Source organism: Sus scrofa, chromosome 13 (assembly GCF_054392235.1).
Source record: "Sus scrofa isolate SSC_HxYL_T2T_F1_AM1 chromosome 13, Sscrofa_HxYL_maternal_Yorkshire_Landrace_v2.0, whole genome shotgun sequence".
Lineage (NCBI taxonomy): Eukaryota > Metazoa > Chordata > Mammalia > Artiodactyla > Suidae > Sus > Sus scrofa.
In genome coordinates, this window is record NC_139395.1 from 31,629,527 (window position 1) to 31,653,369 (window position 23,843).

General features: G+C 43.9%; 1 protein-coding gene across 1 annotated transcript in view; it reads left to right on the forward strand.

Moving 5' to 3' along the window:
- Nucleotides 1-19,426, forward strand: part of TGFBR2 (transforming growth factor beta receptor 2) — a 91,519-nt gene extending 72,093 nt beyond the window's left edge. Inside the window, 2 exon segments of the mRNA NM_001444827.1 lie at nucleotides 6,833-6,960; nucleotides 16,827-19,426. Coding sequence (NP_001431756.1) covers nucleotides 6,833-6,960; nucleotides 16,827-17,006 — 308 coding nt within the window. The 3' untranslated portion in view covers nucleotides 17,007-19,426.
- Nucleotides 19,427-23,843: the final 4,417 nt, after the last annotated feature.

Consider the following 23,843-nt stretch of genomic DNA (forward strand, 5'->3'; position numbering starts at 1 on the left):
GCAGGCAGGCAGCAGGGGAGAGGGACCCTGGTGTGGCAGATGATCCTGCCATGGGCAGTGGGTCGGGCTCCTGGACCCGGAACCTGATGAGGGGTCTGTAGGAAGAGAGGGAGGAAAAGCCTGGGAGAGGAGGAACAGGTAGTGAGTCAGGAAAGGAGGGAGCTGATGAGCTGTGTGCTGTCAGGCAGGTCACCATGAGGACAGCCGATTTGGCTGGGGATCCCACATGCACCACAGGACCACAACCCTGGCTCAAGGAGGCTGGAGTTATTCTTCCAACCTCATCTGCCGCTGGTTGAGGGCTAACCTTGGGGCACATTGGGAAGGTGCACCCCAGTTGCCAGCCTGACCCCCTTGGAGGCAGGCCAGCATGTGTGCACAGTAAGTAGTATAATGTCAGCCTGCATCCGAGGTTATATATTCACAGATATGGCTACTTGTGGATGTGTACTGTATTTACAGTCCGTGGATGCATGAATAGTGGGTGTGAAACTTGCATATACAGAAGGCCCAGTTATGGGGCTTGTGCATCCATGGATACTGGTGTCTGCTTCTGGCCCTGGAACCAACCTCCCTCAGATACAGAGGAAGACTGTGTTGAGTGATGATGGCAGGCACTTGTGCTTCATTTTATAGATGTGGAAACTGAGGCACAAAGTGTTGACATCTCTTTTCCAAGTCCTCATCTGTGGTTTATGACAGCACCGGGGCAAACACAACTAATAATACCCCTACTTATGATGCATATTGTTAGTACTTTTTTAAAGTGCTCAACTCACCCTTACTCTCTAAGCTCTTTGCTTCCCCGCCCCACTGGGAGGCATTTCCAAAACTTTTAAAAGACTGTATTTATTTTAAAAGATAGCACTCTCTGAACTTACCCCACTCACCTTTTAACTTGCTTTCTCTGCAGTTCTTCACGTTATTTGATCAAAGGCACACAAAAAGGAAAGGGCAGCAGTCTCATTTTTCCCCACCTCCATCACCACCAGTCCCCACTACTTATCTTAACCCAGAAAGTACATAAGTTTGGGTTTAAAGGCAGTAAATAATGGCAGCAGAGGAGAGGGCTGCTCTTTGGTGGTTTTTTGCCTAGCATGTTTAGAAATCACAAACCATAACCATTTGACAGGCCCCATAAGGGTCCCCTTCTTGAGGTCAGATGGTGGGGAGGTCTCACCAAGGCAGGGAGGGACACATTCATCACATCTGTGACAGGCACGTTCCCATCTGGGGCTGCCCCAGCTTTGTCCTGCTTGGAGGAGAGAGAACTCACTGAAAGGCTTAGTAGAGAAAGAGTGCATGAAAGCTTCCAAAAAAGGCAAAGCTGTTTCATCAGAGTAACAGTAATACAGTATGAATTCTGAATGCTCTTCCCGGAATCCAGAACACTCTGTGGCCTCAGTTTTCTTAGCTGTAAAGTGAGGTGTTGGATCCCATCTCTGAAGAATCTTCTCTGTTCTCTGTCTGACTCATTTGAAACCTTTAAAATAAGTTTAACAACTTGCATTCATTTCTTCTGAGATACAACTCATAATCCTTACAAAACATGTAGAGCAGGGCTGCTCCAGGTGTCACTTGTGGAAGGTGCTAGTCCTCAAACTGTTTGTTTCAGATTTGCAATGTGATGAGCACAGGAACTGAGAGTAGTAGGGGGTTAGTAACTTTAATTGCAATTAACACCCAAGTGTGATTCATTTTTCTTGTAATTCATTTCTATAATATTTTACCAAACCCTCAGTCCCCAGTGAAGTTGAGGCAAAACAGTCTTTAAAAAAAAAAAAATTGAGAAGGACTCCTTTTTAAACAATAAGAGGCAAATTTAAATCACCTTTAATCTCATCTTTCAACCTAAACCACTTTTGTGAAAGAAACTAGGGGTAAAGGAGTTCCCTTGTGGCACAGTTAGTTAAGGATCCCAGGTTGTCACTGCAGCAGTTCAGGTTGCTGCCATGGCAGAGATTCAGTCCTTGGCCTGGGAACTTCCACATGCCGTGGGCATGGCCAAAAAGAAAAAAAGAAACTAGGGGTTAGGAGGGGAAAAGAGAGTTTCTTTTCTGTATGTCCACTTATTTAGTGATTTCATAGTTTTAGCTGTGTACATTTTCTAAAACAGAAGTATTTTAAGCACCAACATGGAAGCTACTAAGTTTGGACCTAGCAATTTTGCCAAAGTGGATTAAGCATCTCGGCTTCTAGATGCCTGAAAGCAGGGGGAGAAAGTTGGAGCTGCAGAGGTCCAGGGCACCAACTTTTTGCCAGTCACCAGCTCTGCTTGTTTTCCCAGCAGAGTCTGGGCTTCAGTGCATGGGGTTCCATCCCAAGAAGGGCCATCAGAGCCCATCTGGGTGGCAGAGGCCTCCTGCCCCCCTCGCTGCCCCTTCTGTCCTCCGAAGTCTCCACAGCTCAGGGAGGGAAGTAGGCCTCACAGCCCTTGGGGGTACTGGGGAGTCCCACTGCTTCCTGGTTTTAGGGAAAATAAGATGCAATCCAGTTAAAATCCTCTTCCTTCTGGGAAAGGATTGCTGCCTTTGCTTTTTCACAGGAGCACTGGTTCCTTTTTCTTTAAGCAGAAAACATTCCGAGACCAGCTGCCCAGCGTCATCCTTCCCATCTCCTCCGTGCCCCCTGGAAACCTGTTTTGGTCCACACAGAACTTAAAAATTTAAACACTATGGTTTATATGACTTTGAAGATTAGGACTTGAAATAAAATGGCTCTGGGTTATCATCTCTCCTCTGGAGACCTTTTCTTTGTTTAAAAAAAAAAAAAATCTCATCCATGAGATCAACAGTTGGGAAGAATTCTGATCCTGGCACTTTGTAGCCCTCACTGTGGTCACCTGCCCCCAGCTTCGGAGCACCGTATGGGCTATGCTGTAGAAATTGCTTCTTCTTCGTCTTCTTCTTTTTTTTTTTTTTTTTCCTTTCTAGGGCCACACCCTTGGCATATGGAGGTTCCCAGGCTAGGGGTCCAATTAGAGCTACAGCTGCTGGCCTACGCCACAGCCACAGCAACACAGGATCCGAGCCACGTCTGCGACCTACACCACAGCTCATGGCAACACCAGATCCTTAACCCACTGAGTGAGGCTAGGGATCGAACCCACAACCTCCCGGTTCCTAGTCAGATTCATTTCCACTGTGCCACAGTGGGAGCTCCCTGTAGGAATTGTCGATGGTCAAATACTTCCAGTTTCTCCAGAAGAGGCCATGTCAAAGTTTCCTCAGGGTGGCTTTGTGCATTGGATGTTGCATTTAGATAAACACAGCAGAAAAAGAGAAAGCTCTTCCTTGGAAGCTGTCACAGGCCAGCTTTCCTAGAATTAGAGCTTGACCATGATTTTTGTGCAATGACCTATGGAAGTTAAGGTCCCAGGAAGAAGCTCGCAAATCCGTGGTTTCAGGAGAGCCCTGGCCTCAGCCTGATCCTGTGGGGAGCTCTGGAGCATGAACTGCACCAGTCATCCCCTGTAGAAGCAAGACAGTTAGACTGTTAAAGCTCCCCAATTAATTTGTCATTGGCTATAGGCTGCCCCTGGGGATGAGGCTGTCATGTTCTGGAAATCTCCAAGCCAGGAAGCTCCCATCAGCCAAGGGCAGTTCTCCGTAGAAGGGAGAAAGTGAGTCCTTATGTGACAACAACTGCGGCAGCTGAGGGCTGGCACTCTTGGCTTGGTAAAGGGGGTCTAGGCAGGCTGCCAACCACACCTGCCAGGGCAGCCAAAACAGTTGGAGAGTCAGTGTGCTGATGCATTGTCTAAGGAGCAGTTTATGTCATATGCAAATCATGTCATTCCATTCTATTACATTGTATTATACAAACACATATCTCAGAGCTTAGTACTAAGACAGCATCGTTATTTGCTTAGATTGAATTACAGAATAACTCTGGAGGGGAACATGGAGGTCATTCATTTCAGCCCATTTTATTTATTTATTGTAAAGAAACTTAAAAATGTTTTATTGTAGTTGCTTTACAGTGTTGTGTTAGTTTCAGGTGAACAGCAAAGTGATTCAGTTGTACATGTACAGAGAGATATATCTTTTTTAGATTCTTTTCCGTTGTAGGTTATTACAAGATATTGAGTAGAGTTCCCTGGGCTATACTGTAGGTCCTTGTTGTTTATCTATTTTATATTTAGTTGTGTGTGTATGTTAATCCCAAACTCCTAATTTACCCCTCCCCCGCCTTTCCCCTTTGGTAACCCTAAGATTGTTCTCTATGTCTGTAAGTCTATTTCTGCTTTGCAAATAAGTTCATTTTATCATATTTTTTGATCCCATATATTCATTTTATAGAAGTGATGAATTAGATCAGCCTAAATCCTTACTGGGAACCAGCTCTAATTCTCAGTTCTCTGCTCTTGCTTGAATGCAACCCAGCCCATATTTACTGAAAGCCTGCTATATATATAAGGCACAATTTCCTCAGGGACTTGAAAGACACAAAACGCAGCCTCTGCCTTGGGCGTTAGGCCTTTATAGTCCAGGAAAAGATAAAGGAATAGAAGAAAGAAGCAAGAGGTAACTATTATGCAAATGAGTTCAGATCTCACCCCAAGAGCAGTATAGATTAAGCGCCATAGGCACTTGAAGACAAAAGCAGCACACAGAAGGATGGTGGCTTGTGCTTGTCTCAAAGTGGGGGTGGGGCGCACTTCATCTCAGCTATGACAGAAAGAAAATATCCTGCCAGCTCTTCTAGTTGGGTGAGGCTGAAGAAGATAAATATGCAAGTAGGGTTCTGGGAATGGGGGAAGATCAAATAAACAAGAACAAGCCATCTCTTTTCAAAATGTCATTTTGCCTTAAATGCTTCAATTCTCAGCCTGGAAGGGCAACTTATTGAAAGTTTCACTCATTAAACAGGGTTATTTTGAAGCTAAAGGCCAAAGGTCCAGCTTGTTTTGGAGAAAAATGTTGAAGCCAGCCCACTCTTTCCTTTCAGCTCAGACATGTTTCAGTACTGGAGTGTTTTTATTTTCTAAATTGTCCTGTGATGCACTGGCATGTGTATTGTCCCACCCACTTAAATTAATAGCTATTCTAATACCCAGAATTTATGCATTTGCCACTTTGGAGAAGATCTAAGATGAATTCATTCATTTACTCAGCCAGGCATTTATTGAGAGCCTGTGGGGTGGGATGGCCTTGCCTTGGGTGCTAGGAAAACAGGAATGAGAAAGGAGCTCTGAACCTGCCTGCAAAAGCTCACAGGCTAGTGGGGTGAGACAGATAAGCAAGTATTTAAAAATGATACACCCCAGAGTTCCTGTCATGGCGCAGCAGAAACGAATCCATCCAGGAACCGTGAGGTTGCGGGTTTGATCCCTGGCCTTGCTCAGTGGGTTAAGGATCTGGCATTGCTGTGAGCTGTGGTGTAAGTTGCAGACACGGCTCTGATCCTGTGTTGCTGTGGCTGTGGTGTAGGCCGGCAGCTGTAGCTCTGATTGGACCCTGAGCCTGGGACCCTCCATATGCCGCATGTGCGGCCCTAAAAAGCAAAATTAAAAAAAAAAAAAAGATACACCCCAAACTAGAGCTCTGCCCAGGACGTCTAATAAAGAATGGCTCAGGGATTATTCAAGGAAGCTTCTATAAGGAAACTGACCTTAGGACCCAAGGGGGTATCAAGGTGGTGGAGTAGGAAGACCCTGAGCTTACCTCCCTCCACAAATGCACCAAAGCTACCTACATACAGAGCAGCTCTCTCTGAGAATGACCTGAAGAGGAGCAGAATATCTCTTCTGCAACCAGGGTAATAAACAGCCAGGAGGAGGTAAGAAGTGATCTCATCCGGACCCACACCCCTACTACGTGACTGGAAGAGGAGGGAATGTTACAAGCTCAGGGTTTGAGCCACATATCAAGCACCCCAGCCCTGGGGTCTGGCACTGGGAAGATGAGCCCCTGGGCCAGGTGGGGCTTACCAGAGGGCTGTAAGAAACTGAGACTCCACTCTTGAAGGAAGCATGCACAGACATGCCTGCTGCCCATCCCAGAGCTGAGGCAGCAGAGAGAAAACGCCCAGTGCTCTGGCCAGGCTGCCAAGGTCATCCTGACACACCCGTAGCCTGCGCTGGGCTGCTGCTTCGGCCCTTCCTGCTCCAGTACTGCCCCCCTGTTGTGGCAGAGGCTGCCACTGCTACAGGTGGAGCCCAGCTTTCTCAGGGCTCCAGCTCCAGGTCCAGTCCCCATCTAGGCACTGACCACCAAAGCCTTAGGTGGCACCAGACCCTGGAGCCGCCCCTCCAAGTCCAACCCTACCTCCCACTAAGAGAGCCACCACCAAAGCACTCCAGGAAAAGACATAGTCCTTTTATGTCTTTCTTATTTCAAGAAGCATAATCTGTGTTGTAGCATGTATCAGAGCATTCCTTTTTATGGCTAATTTCACCATGAAATTAGTTCCACATGGAAAATCTCTTTAGGTCTCTGTAGGGCCACACACTGCTATTACATGTAAGATTTGTCCACCTCCCAGGAAACCAGTTTTGCCCCCTTGAGCCAGGATCGTCCCATGAAATGCCTGCACTAGGATCTGAGCCAGTGACCTGGTTGGTCTTGTTCTCCATTCTGTACCCAGCTGTCAGCACAGGTCCTGGCACAGAGTGGGCACTCGGCAGTCAGTTGTTGGATACTTCTCAAGCTCCTTCCATACCCACCGCCTCTATTTCAATCCTCCATAATTAAAAATCACTCCCCACGTAATCACACACGTATCCTGCCACTTAGTGCCCCACGCAGCCCAGCAGACATGTCCGCATACCCTGTTCCTGGAGTTGCACACCCTTCTCAAGGGCCCTCTGTCTCCCTCCTCTCTCCCGCAGAGGTGAAGGACTATGAGCCACCCTTTGGTTCCAAGGTGCGGGAGCATCCCTGTGTTGAAAGCATGAAGGACAACGTGTTGAGAGACCGAGGACGGCCAGAAATTCCTAGCTCCTGGCTCAACCACCAGGTAAGGAGTGACTGTTACGAGAGGAAAGTGAAGTTCATCCCAAGGAAATTCTTAGGTAGGAGAGAGTTCCCCTCCTGGGCATCCAGGAGGGCGGGGCCCCTTCTCTTGTGACTCTGTAAGGTTCTGTTTATAAACAGACTTCACTGTGGTGCGATGACTTTGTGCTTAAATGTTCCAGTCATCCTTCAGAGAGGGCTCAGTCGTAATGGTGATGGAGGGCCCTTGTCACACTGCCCACACCCTCTTGGCTCTGAGGTAAAGCATTTTGTTTTCAGCTTCTGCCCCTCATCCGTTCCACAGGGAGGTTACATTTTGTGCCCTTCTGTGTTCCAGACATTTTCTTCTGGGAATCTTCAGCTCTGGAAGGAAATATTTAGCCAAGCGAAAAGGAGGGGGCATTTGTCAGCCAGCTAGAGCGTGAGGGGCTGCCGGGCACCCAGGCTGCATGCACGCGTATTGGGAGAGAGGAGGCCCGAATAAGGGAAAGCAGAAGAGAGGAAAGGGCAAGGGAACAGAGGAAATCTGTCCAGAACCTCCCAATGGCTTCTTTTGGTTTCTTTTCAAGAATTGCTAGGGGAGCTCCAATTGTGGCATAGTGGTAATGAAACCAACTAGTATCCATGAGGACACAGGTTCCATCCCTGGCCTCACTCAGTGGGATAAAGATCTGGCATTGCTGTGACTGTGGCGTAGGCTGCAGCTGCAGCTACAATTCTCCCTCTAGCCTAGGAACTTCCATATGCTGAAGGTGCAGCCCTAAACAGAAAAAAAAAAAAAAAAAAAAAAAAAAAAGGAAATGGTAAGTAAGCCTCTCCATCTATATCAGGACAGTAGTTCTGACTTACAGGGACACCTACCCAAATTCCTTGATTTGGGACATTTTTATGAGGGCAATGGTCAGAGAAAAAGAAGTATAGGTTGTAAGAGTGGGGCACTGTCTGGCACCGTAGGAAAGAGCCATGAATGATGGAGGGGGACCTCATGCCCCTATCTCAGTGACAAAACTGCCCTTTCTCTTGAGGTAAACCTTTTATGGCTGTCTTTGGATGAATTCCCTTATCTAGGAAAGGCTGGGCCTAGTCATGGTTTTCCTAAGAGCCAGGCAAATTCAGTCAAGAAACAAAAGCCACAAATCAGGTGCAGTGGAAAAGAAAGATGGAGCAGGAAGCCTGGCTGAGAGCCACTTCAGTGGACAGAGCCGGATAAAGTCGGGGGAGAGCACAGACCAGGCTCTGTGGGCCAGGTGGTGGTGGCCCAAGGCTTCTCCAGGGGTGTCAGGAAAGCCTCTTTGACTCTGAAAATGCAGGACTGTTTCAGGTTAACTCCAAAATCAGAAGGACCTCCTGTTGTTTCTTTTAAACTGTGGCCTCCTCTGCTGTACAGTTCTTGTAATGAAGCCATTATTCATAATGATAAAATTCTGGAAAGCATTTGCATAATACATTTTTTCTCTTAATGAGATTTGTTGCCCTATTGATTTCAAGTTAATGCTTAATATTTAATTTAATTTACTGCCTGTAATTACAGTGTCAGAATAAAATAAATGTTACTTGTGTACCAACAGTAACACTCCACTCTTAACAGGGCCATCCATCAATACTGTCAATTAGGTGAATTATACAATTAATTCAACATCATGAACTCACAGGGCGGGAAGGGGAGGGACAGGTTCTGAGGTGTGTTGGGAAGGTTGTTGGTTTAGGCTGCAAACAGGGAAGTGCCATTCTCAGGTCAGGGTTGGGATTTACCTGTCCCACCTGGGATACCTGGGTGGGAGGCACCAGTGACAGAGTTGGACCTCTGATAGGCAGGAGCAACCTCTGTTTCCATCAGGCTATCTATTTAACTGCGCCTGCTTTATGTCCAAGAATGACTTAAAGTAACGGAAATATTTGCAATGCAAACTGAAAATGAGGGCTGTGAGAGAAGTCCCTTGTCACCATTGTGGTAGCATTTTCTGGATAGGCCTTTGGAATGGGACCTTTATGGAGTTAGCTTGAACCCACTGAAACAGACTGTAGTCCAGCAGGTCCTACAAAGACAGCTGTTCTCCGTGGTCCAGGCTGATACTGGAGAGGAGGGACTAGCAGAGGGCTGGAAGCTGAGACCGAATCACCTCACAATGTGTAGACTTTACAAAATGCAACCAGTCAATGCCTGGACTTCACTCAGACTAGGATAGTTAGCCCTGTTCAAGTAGGAATGTATATATGATTCCGACTCTGAGACTCTGGAAAAGGCCAAACCACAAAGACAGTAAAAGGGTCAGTGGTGGGGGTTGGAATCAAGATGGCAGATTAGAAGAACTTGAAGTTCACCTCTTCCCACAAATGCATCAGGAACACCTCTGCATGTAGAACAGCCCTCACAGAATGCCTACTGAATGCTGGCAGAAGACTTCAGACACCAGAAGGACAAGAGGGACCTCTATATTACTGGGTAGGATGAAAGAAAAAAAGGAGGAAGAGATGGGACCTGCAGCACTGGAAAGAGCTGAAGCAGAGAGGAGGCTCTCATACCCTGGGAGGTCCCCACCGTGGGAAGACCAGCTGGGACAGAAAGGGAGCTTCGAGGAGGCTTGGGGGAGAGCACAGAAGCCAATCTGTGGTCGGCAGGACAGCGTGAGAGCTATACAGAGGGTCTGTGCCACTGCCCTGCATGCCTGGCCTGAGACATGTGCCCATTGATATGAGCAGGGACTGGGTGCTGGAATGTGGGGTTTAGAGAAGAGACTCAGAGAGAGGATCACTGTTAGCTGCATAGAGACGGCCTGAGGGGGTGGGAGTATGGAGCACTGCAGCCAGGAGTGTTTGTAGAGGATGTTAGGGCCACCATGGAAGCAAGGACCATTGTTGAGTGGCATGCAAGGGGTGGGACTGCAATTGCAGCCCTTTCCCCATGTGCCTGCCCCTGCCTCCTTGGGCTTTTAGGAGAGGCCCTCACCTAGGCAGGCCAATGTGACCATCGGCCACTGCCCAGACCCCTCCTGCTTGGGAAGGCTTGTGAGCTCTGGCTGCCTCAGCAGCAGATGCCAGTGGGTTGTGCATGCTCAGAGGTGAGGCTGAAATCACAGCTGAGCCCCAGAGGCCAGGCAATTTAGTAAGCTGCATGAATTGAGGATTACACTTCTGTTACTGGCTTGGTAAATTCAACACCTGTGGATTATCTGAACAGACAATGAATGCTCCTGAAGCTGGGATACATCTGGCTTTAGCAGCTGTGGGCTTTGTGGGTGCATACACATGGGGGTTGGGCCAGGGCAGGGTCCAAGCTACCTCTGTAACTCCCACAGAGGGTCCAGGTGCAAAACTATTGCAGTACTGGGACCTGACTTCAATGAATCTGCAGTGGCAGCTGGGTAAAAGAGACAGCAAGGCCAATTACTGACATACTCATGGGCCCAAGAGCTGCGCCAACAACAATGTACTTTGTGGGCCTACACGAGTGAAAGGTGACACAACAGAACACACTCATAGGTGAACAACTCCAGCAGAAGAATACACAGTGGCTCTTCTCCCAGTGGAAGTGCTCCAGTTCTGTCTCCTTGACATGACAGATCAGAAGCACAGCTCAGAAACATATGTGAGGGCTTCTACTCCAACAATAAGGAAGCAGACTCTACCCCTGACATGGCAATGACAGCCACGGAGCAAAGAGGAGGCCCCGTTCAATATCCAATACAGGGTTTGGCCACTACAACATCAAGAGCACCTCCTATCAAGAGGATAATGGCCAGCATACACTGAGGAAAAAGGTGACAAGCACCCATACTAAAAAATAGCCCTCACACCAAAAATTATTAAACCTGTGCTGGCTACACAGGGACATGGGCACATGAATATAGCCCTCTAAGACAGTCAAAATGTCTGGCATCAGGAAGAGGAACCCCCAGCGCATTTGGGTTTGAAAGCCAGTGGGGCAGGAGCTCCACAGGATTGGAGAAAATAGACTCCATTCTTGTAGGATGCACACAAGGTTCCATGTGCACTGAGACCCAGCACAAATTGCCTAGGCTAGACCTACTTGTGGGTCTTAAAGAGTCTCCTGGGGAGGGAGAATCAGCTGTGATGCACTGGGGGGCAAGAACACAGGTGGTGGAGACCCAAGGGACTTGGTTGATGTGAGCTTTCTTTTAGCATCAAGACTTGGCCCCACTCAACAGCCTGCAGGCTCCAGTGCTAGAATGCCTCAGGTCCAACAATCAAAAGGATAGGAATAGAGTCCTAGCTATCAGCAGACAGGCTACTTTGAAGTCATACTGAGTTCACACCCACCTCTAAACGAACCTCTTGATGTAGCCCTGCCCTCTAGCGGGACAAGACCCAGCTTGCCACCAGTGGGCAGGCACCTGTCCTTCCCACCAAGAAGCCTGCAAAAGCCCCTAAGCCAACCTCACCCACTAGGCTACAGACACCAGAAGCAATAGGAACTACGATTCTACAGCCAGCAAAAAGGAGACCACAATCAAAGAACGTTAGCAAAATAAGACAGGAGAGAAATATGTTGCAGACTAAAGAACAAGATAAAAAACCAATAAAAACAACTAAATGAAGACAGACAATCTAATTGAAAAAGAATTCAGAGTAATGATATTAAGGATGATCAAAGATCTCAGAAAAAGAATGGAGGCAAGGACCAAGAGATACAAGAAATGTCTAGCAAAGAAATAGAATAAAAAAAAAAAAAGAACAATAATTGAATGAAAAATACATTGGAAGTAATCAATAGCAGATAACTGAGACAGAAGAATGAATAAGTGAGCTGGAAGACAGAGTATTGGAAATCACTGCTGTGTAACACAATAAAGAAAAAAGAAAGAAATGAGAACAGTCTAAGAGACCCTTGGGACAGCACTAAATGTACCAACATTTGCAATACAGGAGTTGTAGAAGAAGAGAGAAAGGGCATGGAAAATATATGAAGAAGCACTAGCCCAAAACCTCCCTAATATGGGAAAGGAAATAATCCCTCAAGTCCAGGAAGCACAGAGACTCCAACAGTGGATAAACCCATGGAGGAACACGCCAAGACACATAATAAACTGACCATAATTAAAGACAAAGGGGAAGATCTTAAAAGCAACAAGGGAAAAATAAGAAATAAGTATTTATATAAAGGAAAAACCATAAGGTTATTAGCTTATTTTTCAGCAGAAACTCTGTAAGCCAGAAGGATGTGGCCTAATATATTTAAAGTGATAAAAGGGAAAAGCCTACAACCAAAAATGCTTTATCCAGCATGGCCCTCTTTCAGATTTGATAGGGAAATCAAAAGCCTTATAAAAAAGACAATCAAAAGCTCAGAGAATTCAGCACCACTTAACCAGCTTTACACCAAATGCTAAAGGAACTAGTCTAGGTGGAACAACAACAACAAAAAAGGCCACAACCAGAAATAAGAAAATCAAAAATGGAAAATGTCACCAGAAAAGGCAAACATACAGTAAAAATAGGAAATCACCCACACACAAATATGGTATCAAAACCATCAACCATGAGAAGGAGGAGAGTACAAATGTAGAATATAAAAAATACTTTTGAGACTAAGAGACCAGCAACTTAAAACAATCTTGTATATGAAAAAAACCCTACAAAAAGAAATCCAAAAGAGTTAAGAAATGGCAATAAATACATACATATCAATAATTACATGTAAATGGATTAAATACTCCAACAAAAAGACACAGGTTGGTTGATTTAATATAAAATCAAGATATGTCTCTGTGATATCTACAAGAGACCCACTTCAAATCTAGGGACACATTTTCTAGAATGAAAGTGAGGGGATGGAAAAAGGCATTTCATGCAAATAAAAAATCAAAAGAAAGCTGCAGTAGCAATATTCACATCCGACAAAAATAGACTTTAAAATAAAGGTGATAATAAGAGACAAAGAAGGACAGTACCTGATGATCAAGGGATAAATCCAAGATAAAGATGTAAGAACTGTAAGTGTATATGCTCCCAACATAGGAGAATCTCAGTATATAAGGCAAATGCTAATATCCATATGAAGTGCAATCAACAGTAACATAATAATAGCAGGGAACATTATCACTCCACTTAGATCAATGGAATATCATCCAGACAGAAAAGCAGTAAGGAAACACAGGCTTTATAATGACATATGAGACTAGATGGACTTAGTTGATATTTATAGAACATTCCATCAAAAAGCAACAGAATACACATTCTTCTCAAGTTCACATGGAACATTCTCCAGGATAGATCACATCTTTGGACAAAAATCTAGGCCTGGTTCAATGTGAGAAAATTGCAATCAAGTTTTTTTTTTTAAAACCACAGCTCTATAAGACTAGAAATCAACCACAAGAAAAAGAATCTACAAAAAAAAAAAAAAATGGAAGCTAAACAATATGTTACTAAACAACCAATGAATCACTGAAGAAATCAAAGAGGAAATCAAAAAATACCTAGAGAAAAATGATAATAAAAATACGAAGATATAAAACCTATGAGACACAGCAAAGACAGTTCTAAGAGGGAAGTTTATAGCAATATAGTCTTACCTCAGGAAATAAGAAAATTTTCAAATAAACAATCTAAACCATCTACCTAAGCAACTAGAGAAAAACAAAAAAAATGCAAAGTTAGGAGAAGAAAAGAAATCATAAAGACGAGCAGAAATAAATGAAATAGAATCAAGTAACATCATTTCAGCAAATGCAAAAAAAAAAAAAGTTTTTGACAAAATCCAACACCCATTTAATAAAAAAACCTTCCAGAAAGTGGACCTAGAGGGAACCTACTTTAATAAAGTAAAGGCCAAATGTGACAAACCCATAGCTAACATCATTCTCAATGTGAAAATCTTAAGAGCATTTCCAGTAAGATCAGGAATAAGACAAGGATGTCCACCCTCACACTTGTATTCAACATGGTTTTGGAAGTCCTAGCCATGACAAAGAAAAATAAATAAAAGGAGTTCCAGGAGTTCCTGCTGTGGCACAGTGAAAACAAATCTGACTAGGAACCATGAGGTTGCAGGTTCGATCCCTGGCCTCGCCCAGTGGGTTAAGAATCCAGTGTTGCTGTGGCTATGAAGTAGGCCAGCAGCTACAGCTCCGATTAGACCCCTAGCCTGGGAACCTCCATATGCTGTGGGTGCAGCCCTAAAAAGACAAAAAGACAAAAAAGAAAAGGAGTTCCAATTGGAAAAGAAGAAGTAAAACTGTCACTGCCTGCAGATGACATGATATTATAAATAGAAAATCATAAATATGCTACTAGAAAACTATTAGAGCTCATCAATTAATTCAATAAAGATGTAGGAACAAAATTTATAGACAGAAATCTCTTGCATTCCTATACACTAACAATGAAAGTTCAGAAAGAGGAATTAGGAAACAATCCCATTTACCGTCACATCAAAAATGAATTACCTAGGAATAAACCTATTTAAGGAGGCAAAAGACCTATACTCTGAAAACTATAAGATGCTGGTTAAAAAAAAAAAAACAAAAAACAAAACAAGGATGATACAGACAAATGGAAAAATATACAAGGAATTCCCATTGTGGCTCAGTTGTAATGTACCCAACTAGTAACCATGAGGGTACGGATTTGATCCCTGGCCTCACTCAGTGGGTTAAGTATCCATTGCTGCCGTGAGCTTTTGTGTAGGCTGCAGACATAGATTGGGTCCTGCGTTGCTGTGGTGTAGGCCAGCAGCTACAGCTCCGAGTCAACCCATAGCCTGGGATCTTCCATATGCTGCACATGTGGCCCTAAAATAAACACACACACACACACACACGATTGTTCTTGGATTGGAAGAATCAATATTGTCAAGATAATTATACTACTTAAAGCAATCTGCAGATTCACTTCAGCCCCTATCAAATTACCAATGGCATTCTTTATAGAACTAGAACAAAATATTTTTAAATTTGTATGGAAAAACAAAAAACCCCAAATAGCCAAAGCATTCTTAAAAAAAAAAAAAAAAAATGGAGCTGGAGGAATCAGACTCCCTGACTTCACATTATACTACAAAGCTATAGTCATCAAAACAGTATAGTAATGACACAAAACTAGAAATACAGATCAGTGAAACAGGATAGAAAACTCAGAAATAAACCCATGTCCCTTGGTCAACTATTCTATGACAGAGGAGGTAAGAACAGTGGTGAAAAGATTGTCTCTTCAATAAGTGATGCTGGGAAAACTAGATAGCTACATATAAAAGAATGAAATTAAAACATTCTCTAACACTCAAAATGGATTAAAGACCTAAACATAAGGCCAAATACTCTAAAACTCTTAGAGAAAAACAAAGGCAGAACACTCTTGAACATAAATTGCAGTAATCTCTTTTTGGATCCATCTCCTAGAATAATGAAAATAAAAACGAAAATAAAAACAAAAATAAACAAATGGGACCTAATTAAACTTAAAAGCTTTTTCACAGCAGAGGAAGACATAAACAAAACAAAAAGACAACCCAGAGAATGGAGAAAATATTTGCAAAGGAAGCAACCAACAAGGGATTAATCCTCAAAATATACAAACACCTCATGTAGCTCAATATCAAAAAAACAATCCAATCAAAAATGGGCAGAAAATATAAATATACATTTCTTCAAAGAAAACATATGTATGACCAAAAGCCACACAAAAAGATGCTCAGCATTACTAATAGAGAAATGCAAATCAAACCTACAATGAGGTATCACCTCACATTTTGGTCAGAATGGCCATCATCAAAAAGTCTACAAACAATAAATGCTGGAAAGAGTGTGGAAAAAAAAAAAAAGGAGAACCCTCCTACACTGTTGGGAGGAATGTAAATTGGTACAGCCACTATGGAAAATAGTAAGGTTCCTTAAAAAAACTAAATATGGGAGTATCATATGATCCAGCAATCCCACATCTGGGCATTTATCTGGAGAAAATCATAATTTGAAAAGATACATGCACCCCAGTGTTCACTGCAGTGCTTCTTGCAATAGCCAAGACATGGAAGGCACATAAATATCCACTGACAATGTGATTGGATAAAGAAGGTGTGGTACATATATACATGGAGTATTGTTCAGCTGTATAAAAGAACAAAGTAACACCATTTGCAGTAGAGAACTAATGAAGACCTCCTGTACAGCACAGAGAAATCAACCCAAGATTCTGCAATAACCTATATGGGAAAAGAATCTTATAAAGAATGGATATGTGTATATGTACAACTGACTCACTTTGCTGTGCACCCGAGACTAACACAGCATTGTAAGTCAACTCTATTCCAATAAAACTTTAATTAAAAAAAAAAGATTAGGGGTTGCCAGGGCCTCAGCAGAAAAGGAAGAAAATGTTTAGGGCAGTAAACTTCTGTGGGTACTGAAATGGTACATATATTTGTCAAAACCCACTTCCTGTCCATGAGCATGGCCTTTCGCTGACGTAGTGATGTTTTTGTGTTGGTTCACCCATTTTAGTAAACCTACCCGACAGATGCAAGGTGTTGATGGCAGGGGAGGTTGTCTGAGTGGTGAAAGGGCAGATGTGGAAACTCTAATAAATTTCTACTCAATTTTGATATTATCCTAAAACTTCTTTCAACAATAAATCCTAAAAATGTTCCCCTCCAAATAGAAAGATATGAAATGACATTAGAAGCCACCTCACAGAATTTTCAGGACTGGGGATGCTTGCTGTGCCCCAGAGGCCTACTGGGGACACTTACGTGTGCCTCTGTTTCCCCATGTCTTATGATCAGATGGCCCCAAAGCATTGGTGTCTTGCAGTGGGGACAGGCGGTGCTGGGGACCCGGTGGGGGTTGGGGGAAGCTACCTTGCCCCCCTGGAACCACCACTCACTCTCAGGTGCCTATGGACCATCTTCCCCTGCAGGGCATCCAGACAGTGTGTGAGACACTGGCCGAGTGCTGGGACCATGACCCCGAGGCCCGGCTCACTGCGCAGTGCGTGGCAGAGCGCTTCAGCGAGCTGGAGCATCTGGACAGACTCTCGGGGAGGAGCAGCTCGGAAGAGAAGATTCCTGAACATGGCTCCCTGAACACTACCAAATAGCTCTGCCAGGCGGCCAGGCTGGGCTGAGTCCATGGAGGCCGCCCCTGTGGCCAAAGAACAGAGGCAGCAGGAAGCTGCCCCTGAAGGATGCTTCCTGGAACCCCAGGGGTCGTTCCCCTGCTGTGAGCAGGGTGGGTGGGAAGGGGTGACAGGAAGCATCTTAAGCCTTTGACATTGTCATAGGATAAGCTGTGTTAGCACTTCCTCAGGAAATGAGATTGATCTTTACAATAGCCAATAACATTTGCACTTTATTAATGCCTGTATATAAATATGGAATAGCTATGTTTTATATATAATCTATATATATCTATATCTATCTATACAGCCATACTTTGGAAAGAGGTGAGGGGAAAAAGGTCACAGATACCCAGGAAATGGGTTTGATGGGCAGGCTCAGCCCTGAACGCAGAAGGAAGGGCTCTGTGACCGCCTCAGCACTTGGCAATCATGTGTGTGCTGGTCCTTTGAGCACTGGGGAGGGAGGCTTTGTCTTTGGAGAGGGGCTTCATGTCTCAGAGCCTGCTATGGCCACGATGCACTTGCTTTTGCAAATTAATAATCCCCTGCGCTGGGTCCCTTTCTGGCCGCGGAGCTAATTGGAGTTGCACTGTTTGGAGACCTGACCCTGGGGACCCTGTGTGCCATCATCTCTCCTGGACTTTTCACTCGAGCTTCGCCCCCACCTCTGGTTTATGAACCACCTTCCTCATTAGCTCAATAACTTTGCCCGATCTAATTGCTTAAACCTTGTAAACCCCATCTTCTACCTTCAAAGCTGCAGGAAAATCAGGACGCATTTCCCCCAACTGTGAAATTGCCACATCTACTAATGAGAAATTGTTCCTTTAGAGAAAAAAAAAATACTCTTCCTATCCCTGTTAGTGTTCTCTTTCCTAAAAGGGAACAGATCTGCCCTCTGGATTCTTTATTTTAGTTGTTCTTCCCTTGGTTTCAGTCTCCAGTTTTCTATGCAAACACCAGTATGTTCCATCCTTCTGGGCTCTGGGGGGCTCAAATGCATTCTGGCCAAGTGGTATTTGAGCAGCACAGCACTGCCACAGTTGGGAGTGTTTCCTCAGGCACTGTGAATGTGTGTTTTGCTTGGCCAAGATAGCATTTAACAAAACCAAGCCACTTTTTAAATATTTGGAGATTTTGCAACAACAACAACAAACAACAAAATCTGGATCCCCAAGAAAGAGTAGATAGCAGGGGGTTTCCAGTTCTCTCTGGCCCACATCCTTCACAGATGAAGGTGTGGACACCCTTAGAAAGCTGCTCTCTTCCCCCTGTGAACGTTTGCCCACCCCCACCCCAGTCTGAGAATTAAACCTGCCCCCTAACCAAGGTCCCCTGTGAGAAGTGGACATTCGTGCAGTCATTCTCTGGCTATGTAAAAGGACTTTAGTTCCCTTCCTGGGGTTAAGATTTGAAGTTGGCCTTTTGGGGGACCAGTGGAGACCTCCTTTGGGCAGTTCCCTTTAAACCAATTCTCTCTTGCTTGTATATTAACAGCCTTCCTGTCTGCATTTGGGAGGCAAGCCCTTTACTCCAAGAAGCTTTGGTCATGGTTACTGGTTTCTCCAGCACACCTGCCCTTCCAAGCTTTGCCGAATTTGAATGAGGGACACAGGAGTCCCATTTGCAATTAGGAATTCTGTGTCCATAAGGACAAGAACAAAGACTGAGCTTTAATACTCCATAGGAAACTTGTTAATCCACAAACAAGTGTTAATGCTGCAAATAACAGTATCTTTTAAAGAAATGTTTTAAAGCTTATTATCAGCCAAATAGGAATATTGGAGCGTGACTGGCAGTGATCAGATCAGCTCTGCTTGGGTTTTGGAAGGTCTCATCTCATTGGGGTTTTAGCAGACATGCTGAAACTTGGGATTAGGTGGAACTTTTTGGAACGCTGCTTCGGTAGAGGTGGGCTGAGAGAACAGTTAAGACAGCTTGACCACAATGTCATGGAAGTGCCCAGAAATGCTGTGCACTTTAGGGCTGTTGATGCCATCCCAATAGCTATTGCTCACTGACCTCTAGTGGTGAATTTCCAGAATACTAGTTTGTTAATGGGATCTTCCAAGATTCAGAAGAGCTTAGCACTTCTGGGTCATCATCAGCATAAACTGGAATCTAGTGTCAAATGATACTGTGGCTTGCTTTATGTTATTTTTTTTTCCTTATTCAAGAAAAAGACCAAGGAATAACATTCTGTACTTCCTAAAAATACTGACTTTTTCACTACTATACTTAAAGGGAAAGTTTTATTCTTTTATGAACACTTCATACTCATGTATTAAAATAGGAATGTGAATCCTATATACTCTTTTTATATCAAATGTCTCAAGCACTTATTTTCATTCTATGCATTGTTTGTCTTTTATATAAATAAAGCAAAAATACTCAGGTCAGCTTCCTGACTCCTGTTCCTATTCATAGAAGACCATTAGCCTCATTTGGTTATTTTGCCATTTGTGCAGAAAAAAGCCACAGGACAAATCCTCTCCAACTTTTCCACATACATTGTCTTCTTCAACTGAGTGTCAGGTCCCTGTTTTTAAAAAGCAAACTGTGAGATGTGGGAAAAGCTGCTGGTGGCTTGCCCTTTATCCCAGGTCCCCACACACTGTTCCCCTACATACCCAACCACCATGTCCACCTGCTCTCCTGGGAGCCTCTGGCATCTACACACAGCTTCTCACAGGGCGTGGCACAGGTGGCTGCCCACTCCTTCTCTTCCTGCCTCTTCTCACAGTAGCGGGCTGGTATCATTTTCCTCCTGCCAGGTGTCCTCCCTCTTCCTTCCACTCAGCCAGAGCATGCCAGTTGGGGCTTTTTCTTTGAGGTATAGGTGACACACAACATTACATTAGTTTCAGGTGTATAATATAATGATTCAATATGTGTATATATTGTGAAATCATCACGAAAGTTAAGTCTAGTTAACATCCATCACCATTGATAGTTACAAATTTTTGCTCTTGTGATGAGAAATCTTAAGATTCACCTTCTCAGCAACTTTCAAATATGCAATACAATATTATTAACTCTAGTTGCAATGCTGTACATTGCATACCATGACTTATTTATTTTACAAATTGGAAGTCTCTATATTCTCTTCCCCTTCACCCATTTCATCCACTCCCTACTTCCTGCCTGTGGTGACCACCAGTCTGTTCTCTGTACTCCTTATTTTCTTCTTGTTCTTTTTTCAAATTCCACATAAAAGTGATATCACATGGTATTTGCCTTCTTCTGTCTGACTTATTTCACTAAACACAATGTCTGCAAGTTCTGTCCATGTGAAATACAAATGGCAAGATTTTTTTATGGTTGAAAAATATTCCCTTGTTAATTTTTTTTATATATATGCCACTTCTTTTTATCCATTCATCCATCAATGGACACTTGAGTTGTACTCTTTTCTTGGCTACTGTAAATAATGATGCAGTGAACATGGGGCACAGATATGTTTTCAAGTTAATATTTTCATTTTCTTTGGCTAAATACCCAGAGGTAGAAATGCTGGGTAATATGGCAGTTCTATGTTTAATTTTTTGAGGCCCCTCCATACTGTTTTCCATAGTGGCTACACCAATTTACATTTCCACCAATGGTGCATGTACCCCGCAGCTGTGACAACCAAGAATGCCACCAAATGCCACATTGCCAAATGTTCCCTGGGAGACCAAATCGCTCTCGGTTGAGAACCTCTTAGCTAGATGATGTGGTCCTATTCTCGGGACATTAGTTATAGTCCTCGTCTTAATTAGCAGCTCGGCAATTTTAGAGGTTACTAATTTTATCAATTAACAGCTCCTCCATTTACCACCTGTGTGACCTGGGCAAATTACTTAACCTCTCCATGCCTGTTTAATTCTGCGTGCAATGGAATTTTACAGGCTTCATCCTACATCAGAAACTGCTGTGATCGGCAATGCATGCAAAGCTTTTGGAGCTGCATCTTGAACTTGGAAAGCCTTCAGTCCATATGGGCCAATATTAGGTTGGTTTAGTGTGCCAGGGCTGCTCTCTAAGGAGGCAGATTTTGAGGTACATCCTAGAGCACATTATCAAAGCAGAGGAAGTGGACACAAACTGCAGGCCTGGACAACAGGAAAGAACCTGCCCTGTGAGAGACCAATGATGAGGAGAACTCCTGTTTGCTGACCCGCTGTGTCATTCGACTGACTCCTCCACTAACTCTATGAGGTAGGTACTATGCCCATTTTACAGATAAGAAAAACTGCTCAGAGGACTCCAGAAGATGCCTAGGGTCTCACAGAGGTAGACTCTGCTTGCAAAGCCACATTGTCCTGGAGCCCAGAATTTGGAATAACAATTTGGAAGATTGCTTGGTTCTTTTCTCTAATTAATGTTGTCTCCTGAGGGACCTGGGTGTACCGCACCACCATGAATGTGTCCTACCCCATTCACATGGCACCAGCATTGTTCTCTTCTACCTCCACCCCACATGGGGCTGTTGCCTGATGCGGACAAGTGAGGCACAATCTCAGCCTTGTTGCCCAGCTTACTTCCCAAGCATATAAGAAATGCTGTCTAAATTTTTGCTGAGAGTACAACTGGAAGACGAGTGAATAGTGTTATCTAATGTGTGAAATGAGCTTAGTCTTTCAGATGGATTCAGATCTCGGATCGTGCCAAACTTTAAAAACATTATTTTAGTGGGTTTGTTTTTTTTTTATTTTAACACGTACTAGAAAAAAAATAAACACATTCAGCCTTTGCTTGAAATATAGCTGATTTTAATTATAGCCAAATTGACTTTTTTTACTGCATTAAGTAGATAACAGTCTTTATTTCTGGCAACCGCAGGAGCTGGGAGTATGAATGACAAGGTTAGTGTGCTTCCCCTAAAGAAGCAAATCCTTGTGAATCACTAAAATTTCTGAAGCACGGGAAGCACCAAACACCATCTTCTCTGTTTTACCATCTTTTTAAATTTGTTTTAATCATCACTACCAACCTATGATATAGTCTTACTTCTGTATTAGAAGCAAGGAAAAAGAGGCAGGGAGCCAAATGTTCCCTGGGTATTAGTAAAAGCCCCACAGTGAGCAGTCTTAAGGCCAGGATTTGAAATGAAGCAGTCAGACTTCAGAGCCGCATTCTGACCTTGAGCACAAGGTGAGGCCAGAGTTGGAGGGCAAGGTGGAACCCTGGAATACTTGGGGGTCTAATTCCTTAGCCTGAAATGCAGATGGGGAAGGTGCAGTTTGCACTGGAGGGGCGAGGAGTGGCCATCAGGGAGCCCAGGAAGCAAAAGTCATTTCTCAAAGGCATGTGAACTCTGGGCTCCAGCCCAAGTGCTCCAGCCAGAACAGGAGCCAAGATGTTCTGACCCCTCTTGCAGGCTATGTTTTGCCTGGGTTCTTTCAGTTCTGGCTGCTGCAAAGTCAGGAGCATTCCTGGTTGGCAGTAAGTCTCTAAGCACACTTGGCAGGGTCTTGATCCTTACACCGTCAGAAGCTCTGGATGCAGGCACGCCTGGTGCCTGGGAGTTTCTAGTTGGCAGGGGTGGGTTTTGTTTTAAGCTCTCTATGCAAATGACACACTAATAGTCCAGTCCTGAGGGAAATCCCTTCCCAAGGTGACAGAGAACTTTTCATGTATGCAAGCATGCCCATCCTTTTTCACAAAAGTCACCACAGTTGGCATTTGCAATTTTGTTCATTTTCCTCCCGAAATAGGCTGCCTAATTGTTGCTTATCACATTTCTAATTAGTTTTTTTTTTCACTTGAATAATTATAGCTCCACACACTGAGTTTGGGGCCATGGCTTTTGGGCCTACTTTGCAAAGTATGCAGATAAAGACAAGATTGTGAACTTTCCCACATTACATGGCCTGCCAATCAGCCTCACAGAGTGTAATTTAACTCTAATACACCTCTTGATCTTCAGTGCATTTAAAAATAGCTTGCTAATAGTCTTCCTATTTGAATTAAGCTAAAATTGCACATGGTGTGAAATGTGTGCTCTCTCCCTCTTGTCTCTACACACACACACACACAGGCACACACATCCCTGATCCTGAAAAGGCACTCCACGTGCGGCTTGTGCAGCAAAACACTTCTGAGATTGTCCTCAAATCTTCCCCATCTCGTGTCTGCAGTATAAACAACAGAATAATGGTAGCCTTGGGGCCAGAGGGTCATCAAAAAGGATAAAATGCCTCAAAATCATGTTTTGTCTGAATATCCATAACAAAATCCTTAAAATTGGGACCTCTGGAGTCAAGCCTCCTTGGTTCAAATCCTAACTCTGCATTGACTGTCTGACTTGATGTAAGCCTTTTAACCGTTTTATTCCTTTGGTTTCCTACCATGTAAAATGGGGTAATGGTAGACCCTCCCTGGGAGAGTAGTAAGAATTAGTATAAAAACAGAGCTACTGTTTTCAAAGTGGTTAGAACAGAGTGCATATAAGCATTATTATCATCTGCTTCCAAATGAAGTTGTATTGTTGTCATATTAAAGACATGATATTCCCAAAATCTTTGGATAAAACGGACTCTTGAGGGAGCTAAGCCCTATTTCCCTGTAACTGTAAAGAGACCACTCCTTATCCTTGAGAGGCTGGGTTGTCAGTGTGCCTGGTGTGGCTGTGGTGGTACATATGGAGCCCTGTGGGACTAGGAGTCTTGGGTCTCACCCAAGCTCCTCCATCTACAACTTCTTCTTCCATTATTGCTCTTTTGCCCTATCTGAGACTCTCCCTATCCTGCCTACATTAGAAAGCTGGAAAAACTCAGAGGAGATAATAAGGAAAAACATATGTGAAAAAACACTAAGTATTATTAATGCCAG